At 41.3% G+C, this 15,403-nt stretch overlaps 1 protein-coding gene across 1 annotated transcript in view; it reads left to right on the top strand.

Moving 5' to 3' along the window:
• C2CD3 (C2 domain containing 3 centriole elongation regulator) overlaps nucleotides 1-15,403 on the top strand; it is a 127,116-nt gene that overhangs the window by 75,217 nt on the left and 36,496 nt on the right. The window contains exons 23-25 of the mRNA XM_055549070.1: nucleotides 2,567-3,169; nucleotides 4,529-4,867; nucleotides 14,319-14,457. Coding sequence (XP_055405045.1) covers nucleotides 2,567-3,169; nucleotides 4,529-4,867; nucleotides 14,319-14,457 — 1,081 coding nt within the window. The remainder of the gene's footprint in view (nucleotides 1-2,566; nucleotides 3,170-4,528; nucleotides 4,868-14,318; nucleotides 14,458-15,403) is intronic.

Below are 15,403 nucleotides of genomic sequence, written 5' to 3'. Positions count from 1 at the left end.
ACAGCAGTCTGGAAATACTGGTCCCATCCTGCTTTTTACTAACTCAGTGACCTTGACCTCTCTGAGTCCCACTTACCTTATAGATGGAGACTGTTCATGGTAACAAGTCTATGAGGTAGGACTCAGTGAGATAGGATATGTAAAGTACCTGACACATAGTAGGCACTCAGTAAATGTTAAGTTTCCTTCTTTTGCCTATCTTCCTCCCTAGGATTATATGATCTATTTTCCAAAATTTAGCACACATCTCCCAGTTTTAACTGTGAATTGAAATTTGAGCAATACTCAATAAGCAGATACTATGTGCCTGCCAGAAAGAAGTCTAAAGCTTAATAAAGCATTCAAATCTCACTTCTGTCACTTTTTGTGATCTAGGACAAGTCACTTCATCTCTCAGCTCTCTAAATGGAATCTCTAAAAATGGAAGTAATAGGATCTTTGCAGCATTAGTGAAGCGTTCAATGAAGTTGTACATATAAAAGATCTCTGCACAGGGCTGGCCACATGGTTTCTTTCCTTCTGAAACTTACTACAGAGTTTGACAGCAAATAGGCACCATCGGAGAAATCCCATCTTCACAAATTTAACCACTTGGAAATAAACCTTTTGACAATTTGGAATGTAGCACTTGTCTTTATAGTCAGTTATTCTAAAGTGAACATTCTGTTTTGTTTCCTCCTGCCAGTAATCTCAATGATAGAATCACAGAGCCAGAGGAACGATCCTATGCAGCAGTTCTTAAGTGCTAAAATGGTGTGAAATTCTTTGTGGATTTATATTTGAGCATTTTTCTGGACCAACTTTCATTACCGCCAAAGGGATCTGTGACCAAATAATGTTAAGAACCACTTGGTTGTGAGGAAATTAATACCCAGTGATGAGAAATTACTAAACCAAAGCTGTAGGTTTTTAGACTAAAGTTAAAAGGAGTCTTGGAGATCTACATTCTCATTTTAGCATCCTCATTTTATAAATGAAAACTTGGAAGGCCCCCCAAAATTAAATGCGTTAAATCATAACACCGTAAGTGAGCTTTGGCAAATTCATCTCAATAAGTCTGAATCTTCTCATCTATAATTTTAATTAATAAAATCTCAGAAAATTGCTGTGAATATTATACCAGTCTATAAACTGCTTTACATAATTATGAAATCCAAAAAGCTCAGAAAATTACAAGTTTTTTTAAGTTAGATAAGCAGCCAAACCTGACGCCAACTGACATGAGACTGTTTAGTCTTTATTTTCTGACTTAGGCCACTTCCTGATTATATAAAGTTTTATTGGAGCACATTGTGCCCATTCATTGACATATTGTCTGTGTCTGCTTTCTCACTACAATACAACTGAATAGCTGCAACAGAGACTGTATGGCTGAAAAGCCTAAAATATTTACCATCTGCCCTTTTACAGAATAAGTTTACCAACCCCTGACCTACGTGACCACTGACTAGTACATAGTATTCAATTTATGTACCATATAACCTTTCTGAGATCTGAAAATTTTTAAAAGTGTAGACAAATCTGATCCTGAAGATTCTAGAGAAGATATTATGAACTTACAATAGGTGGATTGTAGACTTTAAAGCCAGCTATACCTGGATTCAAATCCTAGCTTTACTGCCTGGTAGCTGTAACAACTTGGGAAGGTCTCTGACCTTTCATTTGCTCATCTGTAAAGTATGGATTATTGTCCTATTTAATCCTCAGAACTTGACAGGGTTATCAAGAAAATTAAGTGATGTAATATGTATCAGGGCTTCCCAGGTGGCGCTAGTGATAAAGAATTCACCTGCCAATGCAGGAAACATAAGAGACATGAGTTTGATCTCTGGGTCAGGAAGATCCCCTGGAGAGTGGCATGGCAACCCCTGAAGTATTCTTACCTGGAGAATCCCATGGACAGTGGAGCCTGGCGGGCTACAGTTTAGGGTCACAAAGAGTTGGACACAACTGAAATAATTTAGAACACAATATGTATAAAGCATAAGAGAATTTCTGACACATAATAGATACCCAGTAACAAGTAGCTAATATTTAAAATTTTTATTTTGAAGTCTAGTGCCTGGTCCTTTGTATGTGTTCAGTAAGTGGCGGTTCCCTTGGTAAAAGACCTGTGGCTAGACATCTCTCAGATCTCCTCATCCTGTCCCATGCCTTCTCCATTGTACTCATCATATCATAATAATATTTCACATTTTTAATTCTCTTTCAAAGCTCTTCCAGAACCATTATCTCATTTGACAATCATAATAACTTTGGTAAGCAAGATTGGCACTGTTTTTCCCATTTGTCAGGTAATGAAATAAGGCTAAAAGAAATTAATGGCTTACCCAGACTGAACCACTAATTTTGGGCTGAGCCAAGGAGAAAATTCAGATCTTCCGGCTCCTAACCTTTGTTCTTCCACCTGATTTCATTGTCTTTCAGTGGTCAGATGAAACAAACTTCAGTGCATTGTGGGTTTATGTTTTCTTTTCTATATTGGACCAGGGTGATGGTGGCTCTTAGGCAGAAAGTCTTTTTACTTTTAAAACAATAATTAAAAATCTTCCTTTTCTCTCATAAGGGATCACAGGATGGTATCCTATCGTTTTCCCAGAAGAGGGAGCCCTGCCTCATGGCTTGGAACTCATGCAGAAGATTGTGGGTGGTCTGGAGCTTTCAGTCTCCTTCACCCATCCTGGAGACAGAGAGCGGGTATTGGAAGCTGCTGAGCTGTTGGGCTGGAGCTTTGAGAGTCATCTGAAGGATTTTGTCAAGATGGATGAAGAGGAGCCAGCCACAGTCACCATCTCCACCCCGAGGCTCTGGCTGCCCGTTCACTGCGTGCTGCTTGCCGGCCACAACCACATTCATAAGAATACATATTGCTACCTCCGCTACAAGCTATATGATCACGAAGGCTTTTGGACCCCTCTCAAGAAGCCTAAGGAATCTACAAACAAAAAGCAGGTCATGGTTACTTTCAAGGCATCCAAAAGAGCAGAAGTCACTAGAAACCCATCACTGCTTTGGTACTTCAGAGAGGAGAGGTTAGAGATCCAGGTGTGGCGGGCTTATGGCAATGAGAGTGTGGAGAGGCCCCACCAGACAGACAGCTGGATTGGCTCAGCCTATGTGGACTTGACCAGACTTGGGGAGAGGTCAGCAAGGACACTCACTGTCAGTGGTAAGTGATGAATAATAGCCTTAGCTCTTAGGTTTGAGCACCTCTGCTCTGTGACAAGCACCATGTGAGATACCCTCTCTGACATTATTTTATTTGGTCCTCCCAGAAATCTGTTAGATATCAAACTCATTTTTCAGTCATGAAAATGGAGGCTCAGGTAGGTTGGGTAACTGCCCAAGGTCACAATATTAGTAAGTATTCTGGCCATTATTGCATGTTGAAGGATTAACAGTAATTTAGTAATGCTTCTTGAAAGTAAAGAGATTTCCGAAAGAGGTCTGCTGGCTGCTTTAAGAAGGGCATTGTCTAGTGACAGCTTAGTGGAGCCTAAGGTATACGGTCTAAGATCTAAGAACTGGCTCTGAACTTTGTAGCCTTAAAGTACATCCAAATTCATCAGATTGTTGCACCTAACACAGTGCCTAGAACACTGTAAGTCCTCAGTTAATACATGTAAAATAAGAATGAGTGAATTTAGGGTCTACCTTTAATCCCATGTATAAGAGCCTATATGATAATCTAAAATGTTGGTTTTTAAATACACTGAGAAGTGTACCTGCTAATGAGATTAGGATATCCTTTCTGGTCAACACATCTTGCAGTCAGAAAATCTACATGGTAATTAACTGGTTCATAAGACAGAAAGGAAAAAGGTAGTATTTTGCAAGTGGCATTATGGGTGCTTTTCTTTCAAGCATTGGTTCAGTATTTGCTCTATGTACATGACCCTGGGAATTCAAAAGATGAGTCAAAAATAGTTAATGAGCTTGTTGTTTAATGGACGAGAACAGTAGTAAATACATACAGTAAAGTGTAAGATACTCCCTTTTCTTTTAGCCTCCTGCCACCACCTCCTCTTTCCCTTCCAAATGATCTTCAGGGCTACTGCCAAAACCTATTTATTTGGTGAAACAGACTAAATTGAGCATCAAGTCAGATTCCTAATAAGAGGCCTAAGAAGAGGAACCAGTAGGACTTACGGAAGAAAAGACAGGCTACTCTTGATTTCATCAAATGTTAAACTTTTAAGAGACTCCAGAAGTCATTTAAGTCTAGCTCATGGATTCCTCAGCTCATGGATTCCTTCTATAGCAGCTGTGCCTGGTAGTCATTCAGCTTTGGCTTAAAATCCAGCCTCTCATTGCTTTCCATTATTTCAGATAGAGTTGTGGAGTTGCGGGAGAGACAGTAAAAACTCTCACAGTGTATTGTTAACCTCACAGTTTCTTTTGCAAATTGGTATGTTAGGGCCTGTGGCCCTACCAAACAAGAGAGGACCACAAGCACCCTCAGTGAACATCTCCAGGTTTAGAAAGTGTTCCTGCTTGCCTCGATTTATTCTTGTCCATCCTGTTGCAGGTGTTTATCCCCTATTTGGACGAAACGCTTCGAACCTCTCGGGAGCTGCCTTGAGAGTTCATGTGGTTCTTTCCTCTCTTTCTTCACACCCTGGGCCCACTCATGAGCTGGACTCCATGGACTGCAGCAGCCACAGTGAATCTGAGCAGGTCCCCAGAGGAATTGATGAGATCCAGCTCTCTCCACCACATGGCCACTGGAAGTCTCCAGCCTCCACCCAGGTCCCCTGCAACAACACCACAGCTGAAGTCTGCCCAACCCAGGAGGGCCCTCCTGAGTCAGATGGAACTTTCACAGTCAGCATTCTGGTAGAGAGAGCAATGCACTTAAGCTTGAAAGGTATGTTCTTCTCACTTATCTATAAACAGGTATCTGACTCTGCAGGCTACAGTCCTGTCTTCATAAATCTTTCTAATCATGACAGGGTCTGGAGGAATTGCTAATCATCTTAATCAGTAATAATTATATTTTTTAAGCCTAAAGGTTTAAGCAGTGTGAAAGCCTTTCTGAACCTAAGTGGGCCTTCTCAGTTATCTTAATTTTGTATATCAAAAATTCCTCAGTCCAGAAACCAGAGTACCAATTTAGATGCACCTCTTTTCATTTTTCACCTTCAAATCCCCAGATTTGCTGTGTCTCTGAAATTTGTTAGATCCCTACCTTGGTCTCTCTTTATCCCTCTTCATTATACACCTAGGGCCAAGGATTCTTAGCACTGGGTCCATAAGCCCTCAGGAATCCAAGGATTAAAGTCAGGGTAGGTGATCTTGGATAGGAAAATAATTACATCTTTATTTTTATTAACCTCTAACTAAAATTGAGGCTTTCCAGGTAGCCCAGCAGTAAAGAATCTGCCTGCCAAGCAGCAGACACGGGTTTAATTCCTGTATCAGGAAGATCCCCTGGAGAAAGAAATAGAAACCCACTCCAGTATTCTTGCCTGGGAAATCCCATGGACAGAGGAGTCTGGCGGGCCACAGTCCATGGGGTCACAAAGAGTTGGACATGACTCAGAGACTAAACAGGAGCACAGCAGCAACTAAAATTGAACATTTCTTACAATTGTGAGTGTAGGCAATAGAGCCTAGTAGGAGAAGGCGATGGCACCCCACTCCAGTACTCTTGCCTGGAAAATCCCATGGACGGAGGAGCCTGGTAGGCTGGAGTCCATGGGGCCGCAAAGAATCAGACACGACTGAGTGACTTCACTTCCACTTTTCACTTTCATGCATTGGAGAAGGAAATGGCAACCCACACCAGTGTTTTTGCCTGGAGAATCCCAGGGATGGGAGCCTGGTGGGCTGCCATCTATGGGGTCACACAGAGTTGGACACGACTGAAATGACTTAGCAGCAGCAGCATGATGCTGTCAACTATAGAAATCACAGGTATTTTCATATCCCATTTTAGTTACTGCAGATATCTTGCATGCCATTTATTCCTGTCATTACTTCAAAATTTCAGTAGTTATTAAACCAAAGTAATTATTAAACCTAAAACTTAATCTTGTTGTATATTAATAAAACACATATATTTGCTGTGTCAGTTTTTTAATGTTTTGATAACTTTGATTTCTTTGTAATCTTATGTATTTTACATTATTCATAAAAAAAAAAAAATACTACTAGAAGAGGCCCATAGACTTCCCCAGATGGCCAAAGTAATCCATGGCACAAAGAACCCCTGCCCTACATTTTTTTCACCCTCGCCCTACTTTTATACAGCCTTGTAATCGCTCCTAAAATTTTCCCTTTTGCCATCACCCTACTCTTTCCCTGCTTAATTCCAATTCATCTCTCAAGACTCAGCACAAACATCACCATTTACCAGAGTTTCCTATTTGCTCTCTTACCACCTATTTACCACCTATTTGCTCTCTTAGCACTTTTGCCCTTTTTATCATAGCATATATTGCATGTATTAATGTTAACATTATTTGCATGATTTTCTTTTCTGCTAGGTAGGAGCTGTTTAAGAGCAGAGACCTTATCTCGTTCATTTATTCATTCCTTCAGCAACAAAACATATCCTATTTGCTGTGTAAGCACTGTCCTTGGTGCTGGGGATAAAGCAGTGAACAAAATGACAATAATAGTGCCCTTATGAAGCTTGGAGAAGGCAATGGCACTCCGCTCCAGTACTCTTGCCTGGAAAATCCCATGGATGGAGGAGCCTGGTAGGCTGCGGTCCATGGGGTCACTAAGAGTCGCATATGACTGAGCGACTTCACTTTCACTTTTCACTTTCATGCATTGGAGAAGGAAATGGCAACCTACTCCAGTGTTCTTGCCTGGAGAATCCCAGGGATTGGGGAGCCTGGTGGGCTGCTATCTATGGGGTCGCACAGAGTCGGACACGACTGAAGTGACTTAGCATATGAAGCTTACATTCTAGTAGGAATATATTCAGCCCTGTATTTCCAGGCAATAAGTTGTGTATGTTTATGACTTTGAGCAGTTATTGTCTCTCTTTGTCTTGAATTTCTCATCTGTAAATGGCTGTGATTATCAGTTCTGAGATGTGTGATTATTCTGAGAGTTAAAAATCCATAGCTTTGTGAGTCCAGAAGATTTCAATATATGTCTTTTGATTTGGCCTTCCTGCTTGGCTCCTACAGATTCTGTGTTGCCTCTCAGTTTTTGCTGTGTATCCTTATTACTTTGGAACAGAAACAAAATTCATGCTCACAGTAGCTGTTGTTTGTCTTTTATTTCTATTTCTCCATATACGTACTACCAACAGATGTTACTTCCAGAATTATAAGCTTCTACAAAGACCCTGAGGTTCTCAACCTTCTCATCACCTTTGTGTGTCAGAGACCTTGAAGCGTTCTGTCTCAGGACAGAGTCTTCTCCACATACAATCTTGCTGTGCTGTATTAGAGATACTGAGGTCCCGTATGAGTCACAAAATTAGGAAACAGTTTGCGCTATTTGTCTGCGCTACCAATGCAGCCCATCTGTGACAAGTCTGATAAGGAATGAATTTAAGGAAAGCACAAAACTTTGATTTTTGCAAAAATTGTTTTGGGTTTTTGTTTTTGCATTGAAAATAAAATTTAATGTGCAAAAACATTGTTATGTTCCGTTTTAGGGGTTGCCTCCATGTTGCAAAAAGCAAAATATGCTTGTAACTTCTCAGTTAGACAGCAAATTGCATTTTTAAATATGGCTTGACAATTAGCAGTAATTTATTGAACATCTCTTTGTACCAAATTCTATTCTTACTTTTGTACATTAATTATCTCACTTAATCCTTACCACTATCCAGTATTCTTGGGCTACCCTTGTGGCTCAGCTGGTAAAGAATATACCTGCAATGCAGGAGACCTGGGTTCGATCCCTGGGTTGGAAAGATCCTCTGACTTCCCTGGTGGCTCAGATTGTAAAGCGTCTGCCTACAATGTGGGAGACCCAGGTTTGATCCCTGGGTTGGGAAGATCCTCTGGAGAAGGAAATGGCAACCCACTCCAGTACTCTTGCCTGGAAAATCCCATGGATGGAGGTGTGTGGTAGGCTACAGTCCGTGGGGTCGCAAAGAGTCAGACAGGACTGAGTGACTTCACTTTCACCCACTCCAGTAGTCTGGCCTAGAGAATTCCATGAACTATATAGTCCATGGGGTCACAAAGTTGGACAAGACTGAGTGACTTTCACTTTAATCCTTACCACAAAGGATTATTTTATGAGCAGATTACAGTACATAGCCATTTCATAAATGAGGAAACTGAAGCTCACAAAACTGAAATGACTTGAGTTACACAGTTGATAAGCTCTATAGAGCTGGAATTTTAATCCTAAAGCCTGACCTAAAGGAATTTCACCTAAAGCCTGTGCTCTTTGGTCTAGTACACAGTCTTTACCTTGCCTCTCCGGATGTATTTATCAGTTTATCTGTGTTTATCATTTAGTCCTGCTTACGCTCTGTATTGCCAGGGTAATTATGTACTGTATGTCCAGTCCTGTGCTTATGTTGCAAGAATGGTAGTTCAGTTCAGCAAGTAGTAAATGTTAGGCCGGTGCCAGGTACAGAAAGTCCAGAGCAAATGGCACACAGTTTCTGTCCCCTAGGAGATGATAACCCAGATAAGGGGATATGATGAATTGACGTGATTTTAGAGGGGCCGTGGACACAGTGGTGGCACCATAGTGACTTTCTTTCCCTTCTAGTCATAATATATAGCAAGCCAGTCCCTGGCTCATGCAGCTTTTTTAGCCTAGATTCCTTTCTCCCTTCCCCAGTTACCAGTTACCAAATTCTCCCCAGCATCCTGCTCTTTCTCTCTGTCACCTTGTTCCAGCCATGCTGGCCTCTTTGCTTTTTTCTTGAATGTATAGGCAGACTCTTGCTTTGAGGCTTTTGAATCTGATGTTCACTGTGTGCCTGGAACATTCTTCACTTTTGGCCTGGCTTTACTGAAATCACTGACTCAGCTAGACCTTCCTTGGTCACCCATCTAAACTTACAGCCTCCCCCAACAATACCTATCCCTTTTTCCTGCTTTATTTTTGTCTGTGGCCTTTAAATAGTGTATTTTGTTTATCTTCCGTTTTTCTAGAAAGACAGCAGTTTTAGAGAGACAGCAGTTTTTTGATTTATTGACTGCTAAATCCCCAACACCTCGAACTGTGTCTAACATATAATATAAGCAGTAAATATTAAATGAGGAAGCAGAGACCTTGTTCAAATGCCCTTTCTTTCCTTTTAATATGTTCTCTGATTTTCTGCTTCGCTTCTCCTGCAGGAAAAGTTGCTTATGTGGAATTTAACAGAGGATAGTAAGGATTAGATTCATTCAACAAATAGATATTAAGTTACTGCTGTATCCAGTACAGGATATAAGATCATGTACTCTTACCCAGAAAGTTTTATATCACCTTTTCTCTATTCTCACTGATTCCTTGCATGTTCAGGCTTCAGGAATTTAGATTAATGGGATTGCCCTCTCAACGATTGCTGTGAACAGTATTCTCCTTCAGTATCTTCTTCATTCTACTACTGAGATTATATTATGTCTGGTCAACAAATGTGACCTCATCTCTCCACTTAAAATACTTTGTTGACTTCATGTCGCTGCAGTCACAGTGGCCTAGCACACAGTCCTGCCGTGTGGCCTAACCGGTCTTTCCAGCCTCATCTCTCACTGTTTCCTATATTAGGCAATTTGCTTTTTGCCAGTGCCCCATCCTCTATCATGTTACCCTTGATCATGGTCTTTCCTCTACCTGGTATGGCTTCTCTCTTATTCAGTGAACTTGCTCCTCGTCCTTCAAGAGTAAACTAGATGATGCTAACACTTTGCAGCCTACTGACCACCTCTATTAGTCGAATACTTTCCTCTTTGTTCCCAAAACTTCCTTATTCCACCACCATCCCTACACAGGTTTTCTCCTTCGTATCACTTATTACTTTGTACTGAAAATGTTTCTTAATGTGTCTCTCCTTAGGCTGCCTGTTCTTGGGGACAGGGACTGTGTGTTTATTTCTGTATCTCAATACCTGTGTCTTCATGATGCAGCTAAGCAGGCATAATGTCCTTTTGTTTGTGAATACGATACTCACTGCCTCTTGTATTTCTGGCATGAGTTACAAATCTGTAAATCACTTGTTCTTTTGCCTCTTTCTGTTTAGCCAGGGCAGATTAAGCATCAGAGTGGACACTTGGAGAGGTCTCTTGTCTCCCAAGTTCTACTCTCACAGTGATAGGCCCATATAGTCCTTCCCACGCAAATATTGATGGTTCACTCAGGCCCTATGCTGGGCCCTTAGTGTACAGACCTGTGCATCATCTCTCTGAAATGTGCTTCCAAATGATGATATAATAGGAAGACTTCTGGAATGGGATTCAGAAGACTGGCTTCTGGCCCTAGCTAAGTCATTAACTTATATAGTGACTTTGGGCAACCCATTTCTCTTTTCCTCGACTATAAAATGTAATGGTCTTATGGAGCTGAGGCCAGCATATCCCACGCTGTGAGTCAGCTATAAATTGCCAAGTTCTTATGAAAATTCTGGGTAGATGCTTCCTTAATATCCAAATTGACCGTCCTGCCTTCAGCAGTGTTCTCAGTGTGTCTGTCCCTCTCATGTCTTAGAAGCATCTTCATTGATGAAGGGAACAAATGACTCTTTAGTGCAAAGCTGAATGCAGAGGCTTCATAAACAGCCCTGAATTATGCCTTACACCTGAGACAGTGTAGTCCCCACTGTGGTCCTGGTTCTGAAATACAAGAGTTTCTTGGATACTTTTGTTAGAAAAAACTTTGAGAAACCTTCAAGAATCAGCTTCAGTACTCATAAAATTTACACTAGACATGACCAGTATCTCTAGCCCTGTCTTATGATGAAGCCCTCAAGGAACAGAGAGGTAAAGTGAATTGAGGTCATCTAAATTATACCCAGTGAAAACCCAAACCATCTTCAGTATCATCAGCCTTTAGAGGCTCTCTTTCAACTACCCAGGCAGGGTTAGGGGTCCTTCTGCGTTCCCACAGCCCCCTGTGCTTTTGGTATAGTCTTTATCTTATTGTATTATAATTATCTGTTTGTGTCTGCCTCCAGATCAAGAATCAGATCTGACTCATCTGTGCATGTAAGCCACGGAGCAGGTGTCAGTTAATGATAGCTTAACAAAACTGAGCTAAGTTTTTATTAATGTACAAATCTGGGCATTGCTTGAGGGAAAGTTTCCATCTATTTACTCCAGGCCAGAGAGAGAGCTTTTCTTTTAACCAGGTAGAATTAATTAGAAATATTGCAATGGAATATCCCAGGAATAGGAGTTAGGAAACCTTCCAGTTGACCAGATGTGTGACGAGCAAGCCACTTTACCTCTCTGTTCCTTGGTTGCCTTGTTTGTAAACTACAGACAGAGACACCATCTTATGTGATTATCAGGGATGTTATCAGCACAAATTTAGTGTTGATAAGAAAACTTATCAACACTAAAATAAGGAGTTATGGGACTTCCCTAGTGGTTAAGATTCTGAGCTGCCAGTGCAGGAGGCACGGGTGTGATCCCTAGTCAGGGAATTAGATCCCACATGCTGTGTGGTACAGCCAAAAGACTTTAAAAATTAAAAAAATAAGGAGTTACTATTTTAATCTCATTGGAGAAATTATACCATTTTTGATGCATAAAACTACCACTTTCCACACTTAGGTGAAAAACAGAAAATTCAGTGAAAAGTCTTAAATGGTAAAGGTGGCTCATCTCAGGTCCTCTTAACTGCTCCCAGTGTGTGTCCCACTTCAGTAGGAGGTACAGCGGTTTTCATCTCGGCTGCCTCCAAAAGTATTTCAGAACTTGACCTTTTTCAGGAAGGTAAACAGGCCCAGCCAGATTTCCAACTGCAAGGGGAGAGCCAGGGAAACCTGATAGACTTGCTCTCCCAAGCTGATTTCTTTATCACCCGCCTGTTTGGCTGAAAGGAGTGTTTCTGTTCAAGACTGAATAAGGGACAATTTTTTCCAAAGTAGAAATAGTACTTCTATTTCACAGCCTCTAGCAAATAGCAGCCTCAAAAATAGTGAACCTAAAAAGGGAGGGTTGAGGTATGAGAGAGAGATCTGGGCAGTTTTGGTAGGTATCTAGCATCATAGAATTTATCGTAGGTAATTACCGAAGTAATTTGAGAGTATATGTTTCTGATGAAGAAACTTGATGCCTTAGAGGGTCAGAGTGAAGCACCCAATATATCACGCTAAATCAGTGCAGAGTACACCAGAACCAAGGAGTCCTGTCTCCCAGAAGCCCAGGTGGTCCTCTCTGCTGACCTCTCAGTACTGCCTGAGCAGATGCTGCTGTCCTCTGCAGGTGCCCCCTGCACACATACGAGGCAGCATCTCTTTCTCCGCCTCTCTCTGTGTCTCCATTTTTCTTAGTAGCTCTCTATTCTTCAGCCCTGGCAACCTTCTCAGACCAAGGGCAGTAGGGAGTCTGCAAACCATTCATAAGAGCTGTGGGCCTCCTCCGTGCATTTAAGAGACTCTTTGTTTAGTGAGGGAAACATAGACACAGATTATTGTAGAATCTCCCTTGCTGTGAGGATTTGTGACATTTTATTGGAAGAAATCAGTTGAGAAACTTGAGACCTACTAAAAAAAATGGGAGACAGAGAGAGGAGGGCTGAGACTGAGAAAGAGAGAAATGGAAGCTACGTCAGAGTCTAGCTGCCAGAAACAACTCACTCCAGCTGTTTTAAACAGAAGTTTAATGTAGAATGTTAAGGTATTCAAGTTACTGGAAGGGCTCAGGGAGTTGGCTCTAGGCTAAGCTTTTAGAAAAGAACCAGTAGATCTTTTAAGTTAGAAATAACAGTGCCAACAGTGCAGTCCAGGGATCAGGAAATCATCTCTATTACCACTGGGCCTCTGGGGACCCAGGGACACAACCCCAGAGCAGGAGACTCAGTGTCATCCATGCTAGTAGCAAATGGAAAAGGAACATGTCCTCTGCCTCCGCTCTGCCTTCCAAATCTGTTGTAATGGCATCTAATACATAGAGACCAGTATGTATCCATCCATACTGTAACACAGCAGAGTCGTGACCCTTTCAGTCTCTACAGTAAAGGAATACAAAATAGTAAAAGTAAGTGAGGGTGGATGCTAAGCAAGTCAGTCCATGTAGTACTGTTAAGTTTCATGAAAATAAAAAAACTTTTTAGACGATAGCTCAGTAGATAAAGGTAATATTAGTGTTATTCTGTACATTTCACATTAGTAATGATGAGTGCTGTTTTATTGATTTTTGTTAGCTATTCTTTGATTACTGCCATTTTATTAGAATCATTTTTTTTCCCTGCTCTTTCAAAAATATGCTTGTAAAGTGGTTTTACCAGGTTGTAGCCAGTCTGTCTATACCCCAGTTTTTTTCATCTATATAATGAGAATAATAATACCTTCCTCATAGGTTTGTTGAAGGGATTAAATGAGTTAATACATGTATAGTTCTTAGAAAAATGCTGGCACACAGCAAGTGATATATGTTATCTACTACTATTATTTTTAAGGTTATATATACTATGTGACTCCATCTGTGTGATAATTTTTTTTAGAATTTTATTTTTATTTATTTTTGGCTGAGCTTCGTTGCTTCATGGGCTTTTCTGTAGCTGCGGTGAGCAGGACCTCCTCTAGCTGCAGCGCGCAGGCTTCTCGTTGCGGTGGCTTCTCTTGCTGCAGAGCACAGGCTTCAGAGCACACAGACGTCAGTAGCTGCAGCTCGTGGGCTCAGTAGTTGTGGCACATGGGCTTAGTTGCTCCACAGCATGAGGGATCTTTCCAGACCAGGGATCGAACCCACGTCTCCTTCATTGGCAGGCAGATTCTTCACCACTGAGCCACCAGGGAAGCCCCGTTATTTATTTTTAATCCTTACAACAGCCGAGGAGATGTAAGTATCATACACGTCGTTTGAAGAGGGGGTGGCCCAGATAGGCCGTGCCCAAGGTCACACGTTGCCGAAGTCACACAGAATGTGTGTGGCAGAGCTGTCATTGATCATCAGACTTTTAAGTCCAGGTTCTTTGCGGTTCTGTCGTTTTCCTCTTAATCCAGTGTTTTCCATCATCCCACAGAGTACAAGGAGATGGGAGAAGTTGTTTCTTGCTGGGTGGTATTTATGAACTGAGCCTTGAAAGAACAGTTTCAATAGCAGAAACATTTCAGACACGGGGACCCAAAGGTAGAAGATAGTAATGATTCTTCTTGTGCCTGTATAATGAGAGGCTTCCAGCACATTCTTTTTTGGTCGCCTAAAATTTAGTCACTTCACTGTTTCCTATTTCAGGGAGCCCCTTGACACAGCGGAAAGTAACAATACCCAGCTGTTGTGTATCCTTTGTAACAGCTGATGAGCCATCTCCTATCTACACCCAAGTGGTTGAAAACACAGATTCCCCCATCTGGAATTTTCAACAGCAGTCAAGGTTTGTATTTTATAATGTACCGTCAGCCTTCCAGAATCTGCTTTCTATTCCAAGAGACAGACTCAGAGTGAGGAATATAACAGACACTACAATACTGAGCAGACTTGGAGAACGCTTTCCTTATCAAACAATTATTTAATCCTAATGCTTATGAATTCACAGCTAGTGGTGGTTTAAAGGTTCTGCTGTGGTGTTTTTTAACTCTACTCAGTACAACTCAAAAGTTATTCAGTGGAGTCCTCTTATTTGCTCTGCTGTGTTCTTGGGCAGTGGGAATTAAAGACAGTGGATTAAGACAATCCCTGTAAACACCTCAGCTAAGTGTGAAAGAATGTATACAAGTTATCTAAGTGAAGAAGGTGGAGATCTCCAAAGGCTGTGGATTATGCATCTTTGGAAAAGATTTCTGGTGTGGTAGGAAGAGCCTGGGCTTTGAAACTAGAGAGACTTGGCCTCCAACCCCATCTCTGTCATTCACTAACTGTGTGAACAAGTTACATAACATTTCTGCACCTCAGATTCATCATGTGTAAAGTTGAGGTAATTTTTACAGAGTTATTGTGAGGTCCAAATTAGATGAAATTTAGGAATATTACCTCATGGTACATGGTAGGTACATAACAAATGTCAGATCTGATTTGAAAGCTCAAAAACAGAGGACTTGGAGCAGTCCTGTCACCCATGTGGCCCGCAGCTCAGAGGTGGGGGCTGGCACAGAGGCCTGCTGCACAGGGCTCTCCTCCGTTTTCTGCTGTTACCTGTTTCATCATTATTAAAAGTGTGAGTTCTGTTACTAATTATTGTTAATATTATCTTTACACTGCATCACCTTTTGTAAAATTTAATTCTTGTCCACCAACACTAGCCACACACATGGTATCTGATCTGCTATTTTCTCACAGTGTTTATGTACCTAGCTGAGTCTCAGCAGTTGCTCACATGTTCA

Source organism: Bubalus kerabau, chromosome 15 (genome assembly GCF_029407905.1).
Source record: "Bubalus kerabau isolate K-KA32 ecotype Philippines breed swamp buffalo chromosome 15, PCC_UOA_SB_1v2, whole genome shotgun sequence".
NCBI classification, from domain to species: Eukaryota; Metazoa; Chordata; class Mammalia; order Artiodactyla; family Bovidae; genus Bubalus; species Bubalus kerabau.
The sequence above is the reverse complement of the archived record's forward strand: the minus strand, read 5'-3'. Positions and strand labels throughout refer to the sequence as shown.